Below are 9,616 nucleotides of genomic sequence, written 5' to 3' on the forward strand. Positions count from 1 at the left end.
GCTTTTGAGTCGCTCCCCAGCTCACACTATGGTGGAGGAGGTGCCGTGAAGATCTAGGAGTGTGAGCAGTACGAGCTGAAAGGCCTGAGTAGACTCCTAAAAACTCAACTTGAACTCACACTTTTCTCAATCTTTAAAAGACAAGAAACATCAAAAGTTTGTGTTAAGGAGCAATAATGTTAAAACCCATAACCCATGAAGATGAATACACTTCACTGGGTGATCTTAAGATTGAGATAGATAGAGACAGTCCTTCATTTTTCATGTGTTTTTAGCTGTATATAGTGAACTCTGCAACCCCTCCTGCTACAGTCATTAGACAGGTTTGTTTTTTTTCTCTTTTTCAGTCTCTATGTATATCTGCATTTTTGTGTTAAAAGAATGAATTTTTATCACATTTTTGTTTTTTTTAATCATTTTGGTGACCAAATGAAGAGGAGTGATAATAATTCATGATTATTTTTTTGGAAGAATAATAAGCTACACCATTTTATTGTGTTTGATGGTTTTGTAGTTTGTAGTATTCATTTATAACTTGAATGTTAAAATGAAATGGAAGTTTAGGCTAACCCATAGTACCCTATAAGCACAATCCAGAGTTGGGAAGAAGTTGTTCACTGCGAAAGAGAAACATTTTATTTTTTGTTTTTACTTTTAATTTCTTTCATGTACAATGTGTGTGTTAGTATAGTAGTAATAACATATCATTTTGGAATTTGGAAGTTAGATAATGAACCCAAAGGATATAAATATTAAATAGGCTCAAAAGTCCAGTGAGGAAATTAGAGGAACCCTTAGGATGGAAATACTTATTTTGTAAAGTGGAGGTTAGATGTAAAGGTATTGTTATTTAAGTTTATTTTTAGGCGTACTATTTAAGAATATATGCTTATAAGATTGTGATTTGCATATATTTGAATTATTATTTTTTGTTAGTGGAGTTAGCACAAGCCACAAGGTGAAGAATTTGGTTGGACTTGGAAGCCACCAAAAATTCGATAAATAGTTTACAGAAAGCGTTGATAAATAGTTATGATATTTGTGGGCCGGGTTTTCTCAATGACTGAAATTTGTATTTACTAATTCACTAGAATGCAATTATAGAATAACCAATAGTGTTAAAGATCAAATGCATTCATGGGATTGATGCTACAACATAATCGCCAAGTTAGCTGTCCAAATGCTTCGTCAAGCAGCTGAGAAAGCTAAGGTAGGACTCTCATCTAAATTTGGAATTGACATCGATTTGAGAGCTTGCAATCCCCTTCAAAAAATATTAGAAAAACATAAACCCTTCAAACAAAGTATGCAATGAATCATTAGCTATCAATATACATATATTATTTATTCAAGTGGACTTTAGGTTTTTGAGTAATTAGCTATCTATGTAGCAAGTCCGGCCATAGGCCGGGCCAAATGGCTAGTTAAATAAAAATATGGGGTATTATAAGTACATATAATCTTAATCCTTACTTCCCTAGCTTTTGGTGGGGCCACTATCACTTCTTCTATTTTCAAAGCTTCTCCAACTTTTCTACATACAGTAACTGTAACCATTTTTCTCAATATAATCAAACATAAGAAAAAGAAATGAAAGAGAAGTGTGTTGGGACTTGGGTGTTCTAGTATTACCTCTATAGCGAATAGGCTTTCCTTGAGTTTCCATGGTCTAAAAGTAGAATAGTTTGTTTACTCCTCTTCTCTGCTTCACAGTTTGTAGTAAGTGCTTGACTTCTTGCAATGATAGTGATTAGTGAACAACAGTTGCTCATGACTTTCTTTACTGTTATGTTATGTTATCCTTTTTTTTTGGCGGGTCTCATTATTGGGCGTACAACTTAAGAAGGGAATCATCAAATAAACGGCTAAAATAATATGAAGTGAATCCATAATTCAAAATTCGGACAAAATACTAAACCGACTTAGCTAAATATCCTAAAACTTGGCTGAAATTATTTGGATTCAATTATAGAACTCAATTTCTTCATAAACTCCAAATTAAAAAACGTCAATAACTAACAAAGTTACATTACGCGAGGCTGTCTAAACCTGCAGCCAACTTCAAATGAAAATTTCCCTTGCCTTCAGTTCTTTTATTAAAAAAATACACAATATATTTGTGGCTGGAAAGAGGAATGTGTCCATTCTAAGATACAATCAGACAATGCGCTTATTGAAGACCCTCCAAAAAAAAGGTCTCTTGACCATCAGGTCGTATTTCAAATACCAAGGGGAGCGGGGAGATTCAAATGGTCGATGGCAAGTTGATCAAACAGTAGAACTACAATGTGCCATGTTTTACAGCTGAATTAGCCGAACTGAAAACTTGGGTCGTAATTACAAAATCATTTCACCCCACTTATGCATCAATGCCAGAGGATGTATAAAGGCTCATCATAGTAGTACAACAAAACAAAATGGCATTATTTCACTTGCCTGTTTGGATGAACAAAATCGAATAAGAAATTGAATCATAGTCACAAAGCTGTCGAGATAATAGATCTCATTTGTTTGCCTCAATAAAGTCTCTATACTCTTTCTTCATTTTAACACCTGATACGGACCTGCACATTCATCACGAAATTATAAGCTTTTTTTTTTTTTTATCAAGTCCTCAATGTTTAACTCATGAGTGTACAACGGCTGATTTGAATCGAAAGCTCAAAAGGAATGCCATTTAACTTACTTGATCATCTCCTTATTTTTGAAAAATTGAACACACGGCGTGCCCATGATATCTACTGCCTCCCCAATAACATCAGTTTGAATAGAGGCACTGCTCACTATCAAGGTGGGTTTTGAGAAAAATAGAGTTTTTGAGATAGGTTTTTATTTCCTAAATATGTGAAAAGACTAAAAAGTTTTTTTTTATAAATTGCTAAACACACTAATAATGAGACTAGCTTGGTAAATAATATAATAATTATTTTTTAAGTGGGGACTTTTTTTTTTAAATTGCTGACGTGGCTACTATAAGCATTCTAGAAGAACCGATATTAATGTAGGCAGGATGGTATTGTTAACAAAACATAAAAAAATTAATTTCATTTCATTTCATTAACTTTATTGATGCGAAAAATTGTATTCTATTACAATTTATTTAGTATAGAAATAAAGAATCGCATTCCTGAATGAATATGCTTGTACATCTGCAACTAATGCTATATGCCTATATTAGTTTCCTGTTTCACATAGGGGAGTAACCACCAATCTGATTTCAGAAGTGGGTAGACCGATTATAGTGCTTAGAAGCGAGCCGTGGAGTGAGTAGTACTTGGAGAGGGGTTGCCTTGTAGTTTGTAACGCTTGAAGTTTCAGTCAGGTCGACTTTTTCATTCATAGGAGTTGCCAAGTCGAAGCTGTGAATGAGACGCGCAATGGCCAGATGAATGACTTGAAGGGCGAAAGAGAACCCGGGACACATCCGTCTACCAGACCCAAAAGGAATGAGTTCGAAATGCTGGCCCTTTACATCAATGCCTGAATTGGTTGTGAGAAATCTTTCAGGTCGAAACTCTGTAGGATCCGACCACACTGCTGGGTCTAGTTGCACCTTCCAAATGTTGACTAATATTCGCGTGCCTGCTTTGACATGGAAGCCACCTATAGTGCAATCCTCTGTAGCCTCGCGTTCAAGAAGAGGCCCAGCTTGAAACAAACGCATGGCCTCTTTAACAACGGCTTTGAGGAAGACTAGATTATTTAAATCCAAATCATCAACTGTTCTTTCGTTTCCTACTTGTTGGTCTATCTCATCTCGGGCCTTCTTTAGCACATCGTGGTGATTCAGTAGTAGAGAAAGGACCCATGTTAGAATCACCGATGAGGTGTCGCTCCCACCAAGGATCATAGCCTGCAAGAATATTTTTACTATCATTATTTTCAAAGTTAAATAGTGTAAGTGGAAATGGTCGGAAACTCGTTTTATGTATGTGTGTAACATAAGTCCTGTAAAGTATAATAACGTACCACACAGAGAGACTTGACGAAAGTGTCAGCATCAACTCCATGGAGGTTAGTCTCCTCCATCATGGACAAGGTCAGATCCACAAAGTCTTGCTCCTCGTCCTCTTTTTTACCTGCACTTTTCCATCCCTTTCTCTTTTGTTGATGCTCTTCCACCCATGAACTAAAGATGGAGTCAAGTTCCTTGGCTGTTTTCTTCATTGCACTCTCGTGACCTAGCAAGTGATCCAACAAGCCAAGAGAAGGGAACATATCTGAGAACACAAGGTTTCCAGTGAAATATGCTGCTTTATCTATCACTCTTTTGTACAGTTTGGCCTCACTGTCACCATGCCTTGCCTTAGTCCCAACATTTTGTTTCCCAGAAACCATCCTAGTAACCACACTGAGAGTTAATTCAAAGAACATTTTGTTCATCTCCAAAGGAACAGGACACTTTTCGTCCTTGGACACGGAACAAAGTTGGTAAAGCTCATTAAAGAAAGCATCAAATTCTGATTTACGGGCTTGCTTCTGCGAAAACTGAACCCTTTGATTAGAAAGAAGGTTGGATTTACCGACCTTCCGCATTTCCACCCAGAGAGGTCCATAAGGTTGAAAGCCAACTGAAGCTTGATCATAAGTCAAGTACTTCATTGCCTTGTTGAATGGACGTGTAAGAAAAAACTTATCGTTGGTAGTAAAACACTCCTTTGCGAGCTCCCAACTGCTCAATACAAGCTCTCGGTGTTCCCCAATCCTGATCATGTAGGCTGGTCCATATTCATCAGCCAATTTTCCAAGCACTTGATGAGGCAGTTCATTCCCCATTAACATATGCAGGTGACCAATGATGGGCTTCGCACCTGCTACTACTGGTGCATTATTACTTCTTTTGGTACTACTACAACTACCAGCATTGCTTCTTGCAGATTTAGAGTACAAAACATAAATGTAAACTACTGTCAAGGCAAGAAGAGTAGTAACGGGTGCCAATGGCCATTGAAGGAGGTTGGAGAATTCCATTCAGTAAAAGATTATGAACTATGTTTGGTAATGTAAGATTGAAAATAGTACTTTAAAGATGAATATCAAGAGAATATTATAGATAGGATTTAGTGAATGATTTGAGACTTAAACAAATTATACACATATATATATATAGTCAGCCAACGTCAACAAAAGTGTTAAAATTGCTTTCATAATCCTGATCTTTCAACGAATTTGCGTTAGTCCATTTTTCTCATTTCAGTACATACCAAGCTGCCAATGAATTTTCCCACGTCGAATATATTGTCACGAACAACTAATTGAAAAGCATAATTTATTTCAAACATTTCGACAGAACTTGATTGTTTCAAGATATTTTCTTTTGAACTAACTATCAAGGGAATTTCTAGGAACATTCAAGAGTTTAGTTTTCATAAAACATTTTGCACAACAGTTTAGGCATGTGATTTTTAATGTGATTTTCCCACCCTAAACAGTTTAGCCATGTGATTTTCCCATCCTAAAGACTGATTTGCATAACAGTTTAGCCATGTGATTTTTAATTTCATTTTGCATAACAGTTTATCCATGTGATTTTCCCACCCTATCGATCTCTCGCAGACTAAAAACTGAGTTTTCCATGGATATAATCAAGAGACCGGCTATCCGAGGGATATCCTCATAAGGACGTCCTACTGGGGCCATTAGATATACTCCCGAGGGCAAAAATAACATCACAGAATTTAATATTTGACCAGAAAAATGAGAGAACAAAAGTATGTACTTTGCTCTTCTCGCCCCCAAAACTCCTCCACCCAAAAGTACTATTAATAATATGTTTTCAACATTTTCATTATTTACTTCTCATAGTCAAATTATTTGCTACAAAAAACTACCCAAAAAAAGTTTAGAGGAAAAACCAAACTGAATTTGCATCTCATGCAAAACATTATTACAAATTCATACCATTATAACCTGAGTTTAGATTAGGTTACAGCAAGATAGCGATTACAAGGTCTGGTGCCCAAACATCAAAGGAAAATTCTCGACCAAATCAGCATTCAATGATACAAGGGAAAAAAAGCCCATTGTTTCCTGGTCAAAACTTGTTTGGAACTCGCATACTCATCCTAGAGTTGCTGCTACTGCTTGGAAGTTGATCAATGGATGTGCGACTACTGATGAGAGAGTACAAAAAATTGGAATCAGACTAGCATCTTATTGTCGTTTTTGTTCTCAATCTGTTGAATCTCTTCACCACATCTTATGGCAATGTCCTTCTGCTGTCCAATTGTAGTCTTGGTTTTCAAGTTGTTTCCAAATGTCACAACCCCTCATTAATTTCCATGAAGCATCTATGTTGTCTTCTTTTTGGAGTCCATACCTGAAGCAAATAAGGAACTCAGGATTATTGGCAGGTATGGTTGCGATTTGGAAGCATCGGAACAAAATTGTTTTTGAAGGTTCTACTCCTAATGTGGATATTTGTAAAAAAAAAACAATTAGATCCCACATCTTATGCACTGACCATCTCTCCAAAGCCCACATGGACGACACCGCGAGAGATAGACACTTTTGTATGTTTTGTAACATTAATTTCATAATCAAGCCACCACCTATTCTGAAATCTTGTTTCTAGATCCCTCCCGAGCCGGATATAGTAAAATTGAATTATGACGGTGCCTCTTTTGGCAATCCAGGTTTTTTTAGGTATAGGCGTAACCTTCAGAAACTTTACTGGTGATTTTTTTATTACTCTTCATAAGAACTTAGGTGTCAGCACCAGTTACAAAGCAGAGTGTCATGCTATTGTTTTGAGCGTAGAAACGGCGATTGCACGAGGTTGGTTAAAAATTTGGGTAGAGTCTAATTCTACTGCAGCAGTGGCTTCTTTCACTAGCGGAGAAATCATTTGGGAACTACAAGCAAGATGGAGAGCATGTCGGCTGAAATGTCAATCCCTCTCCATTACTCACACATGAAGAGAGGGCAACATTGCAGCTGATATCTTGTCAAAAACAGATGCAAGCTTGCAAGAAAATGCTTCGATCATCACTGAAGGAAAGTCTTCATGGCTTGTCCGATAGGAAAACCCCTATAGCAAATTTGTGAGAATAGGCTAGTATTGTGTGTTGTGTACCCAGCTTGTTGGAGTACACATATAACATCTTGGTTAGAATCAGAGTTTGGTTTTCCCATATTTAAATCATTTTTTTATATTTTTCTCTTTATTAATATATTTAAACTTACCTAGCAAAAGAAAAAAACAATGGGAGAAATCAGATGGAGTCATGACAATCTAGTGCCGTTTAGGGGATAAAGAGAATTAGATAGAGGAGCCAACCGGTGGACACGTGGAATTGGGAAGAAGACATGTATTATTTTGTCACTTTACTATCTTTTTTTGGTCAACCGGTGAATTAACTTCTACTTTCAATTTTTTTCGATTTTGGTGATTATGTTAAAATCGAATTGGACAGACGTTAATATTTTCATACGTGGCAAATCCAATATATTTTCATACGTTAAAATCAAGTTGGAAAATATGAACGGACCACGTGTATGACAAAACCGCTGGGAGCCTGGGATGCATAAGATATTTAGATTGCTACGCATGTGCTTCGAGATATAAAAAAAAATGTTGATGAGAGATCATTGCCACGACTGAAATGTGGATGAAGCACTTCACTATTCATTTGTTTTTAAACCAAACCCATACTTACTGAAGTTTAATTGTTTTAATATCTGTTTTGATGAATTCAAACACACGTCCAAAGTTAATTTCTTTAAACAGATCTAGATTTCATAACAAACCAACGGATTTTAGCGATTCGACGATGACCGGAGCGGCTAAGGTTGAGATTATTCTTGGGTGATGAAGTGAGTAGTTTAATTGCTTTGGGGATCATGCATGTTTTGAGGAAGACAATGAGCTAACGCGGTTAACTCACCATTGAGTTAATAAAACACTCACTGTTCTGGGCTTATTTTATTGGATTTAGATCTGCCAATAAAACACTCATTTCTGGGCTTAAATTGGGTTTGACCCACGTGGTTTGGGTATTTTTTAACCCATATACACCTTATTTCGTCTTATTTGGATTTAGAACACGTGATACTATTTCCAATTCATTTAGATGGATATAAATATAAATGCGGCATAATAATTTTTTTAACAGATATTAAACTGAAATTAACAGAATCACCAAATCCAAAAAAATTGAAAATAGAGGTCAAATTAAATGAAAAAAAAAAAATTCACTCACTAAATCGAAAAAAGTCGACAAGTTGGATTAGTTAGTTCATTTTTTTTTTTTTGTAATATGAGATTTTAGAATCTTACATCAAGCTTTTGTTGGGGAGTCAATTGAGACGCCTACTGAATAATTTGAATTTTGAACACATAAATTAGATAGACCTGCAGTTTGAAATTGTGACCAAACTGTTCAAGAAATTGACTGAGAGATCATAAAATGTGTTAATTCCAGTGTTATCAGACCCAACCCAGAGATCAACCCGGTGAAGGGATTGGGTCACTAGGTTAGTGGTTGGACCCGTGGGTCACTATTTGGACTATATAGTATTAGTAAATAAGCACGTGCGTTGCACGTACGTGTTAGGAGGATAGTAAAATTTAATTGGGGAAAAGGGAACCAAAGAATGATATGGGAGGTTAGCCACTATGATAAAATTCACTTAAAACTATTGTGGAATAATATTGGCTGAATGTTTTATGCTAACTCATCTAGCCAGTTGCATTGAAATTGCGATGCTCAAGAAAATTTTGAGCATAATCAAATAACATATTGTTTTAGAAGATAGTAACAAAGATTTGCATTTATATTCATATCAAGTAGGCTTAAGCAAGTTCGACCGGAGTTCTTACAAAAAAGACTATAATGACAGAGAGCCAAAAAATATGCTAAAGTTTGTAATGATTCGTATATATTATTAAAAAAAATGATTCACATTCCTTTAACATATCAAGAACTATCACCCACAGTAAGTAATGTGATCCTATATAAAAAGTGAAAACTCTAAATTCTTGTTGTAGATACCCTTGATTGTTAGATGTTTCATCGATCTTTCATTGATGATCAACGCATATATCTCGAAAGTAATATACATGTTACAATTTTATATAAATGAAAGTAAAATATAATATGGAAATTAAAGTACAACGATTACCTATTATATGATGAAGCACTTTGACCCTAGCATACAACTCTATGATACCGGCACTTCTCCTCCTCAATTATATGACGCTAAAGACTGAGAAAGCAAGATAGCGCTTGACATTTAGGGACTTGCTTTCGATATCAATGTAATAAATAACCTGAAATTGAACACAAAAATGTTAATAGAGTGGTAATGATCCTTATCTTTCAACGCACAAAGAATTAATATTCCTAACACAAAGATATTGGTCTTTTTTTATAGTAATATGTCGTATATGTATATCGGTTATGAAATCAACTACATATGGAGTTGCATTCGACTCTAGTAAATCATAGACATTGTGTAGATCTAGTAACAATGGTTGTAATTTTTTGATTCATCCCCACCTCGCACGTCATCAAGGCTTCATTCATTCATCCCCCTTCATGTGAAATGACGATGAGTTGTCGCATTCGGTTTGCAGACATTCTAGTCCCATTCCTTGAATACCTCGGATCAATAT

The 9,616-nt window shown here is 35.8% G+C and overlaps 1 protein-coding gene and 1 long non-coding RNA gene across 2 annotated transcripts; both read right to left on the reverse strand.

Moving 5' to 3' along the window:
- Window positions 1-2,278: 2,278 nt before the first annotated feature.
- On the reverse strand, window positions 2,279-2,806 carry LOC147478058 (uncharacterized). The gene is made up of 2 exons (XR_015209334.1): window positions 2,687-2,806; window positions 2,279-2,564 (listed from the first exon to the last, which is right to left on the reverse strand). It is a non-coding gene; the product is annotated as an uncharacterized LOC147478058 (long non-coding RNA).
- Window positions 2,807-3,088: 282 nt separating this feature from the next.
- LOC147478059 (protopine 6-monooxygenase-like) lies at window positions 3,089-5,080 on the reverse strand. The gene is made up of 2 exons (XM_086583281.1): window positions 3,970-5,080; window positions 3,089-3,853 (listed from the first exon to the last, which is right to left on the reverse strand). The coding sequence occupies exons 1-2, from the start codon at window positions 4,969-4,971 to the stop codon at window positions 3,218-3,220; spliced, it is 1,638 nt and encodes a 545-aa protein (XP_086439407.1). The 5' UTR covers window positions 4,972-5,080; the 3' UTR covers window positions 3,089-3,217.
- Window positions 5,081-9,616: the final 4,536 nt, after the last annotated feature.

The sequence above is a fragment of the Coptis chinensis genome, chromosome 9 (genome assembly GCF_015680905.1).
Source record: "Coptis chinensis isolate HL-2020 chromosome 9, ASM1568090v1, whole genome shotgun sequence".
NCBI classification, from domain to species: domain Eukaryota; kingdom Viridiplantae; phylum Streptophyta; class Magnoliopsida; order Ranunculales; family Ranunculaceae; genus Coptis; species Coptis chinensis.

Bases quoted from the DNA above. Each gene is read 5' to 3' on its own strand.
- LOC147478059 (XM_086583281.1), bottom strand. From the start codon at position 4,971: ATGGAATTCTCCAACCTCCTTCAATGGCCATTGGCACCCGTTACTACT. The intron at 3,854-3,969 runs GTACGTTATTAT...ATATTCTTGCAG, and splicing joins TCGTCAAGTCTCTCTGTGTG to GCTATGATCCTTGGTGGGAG.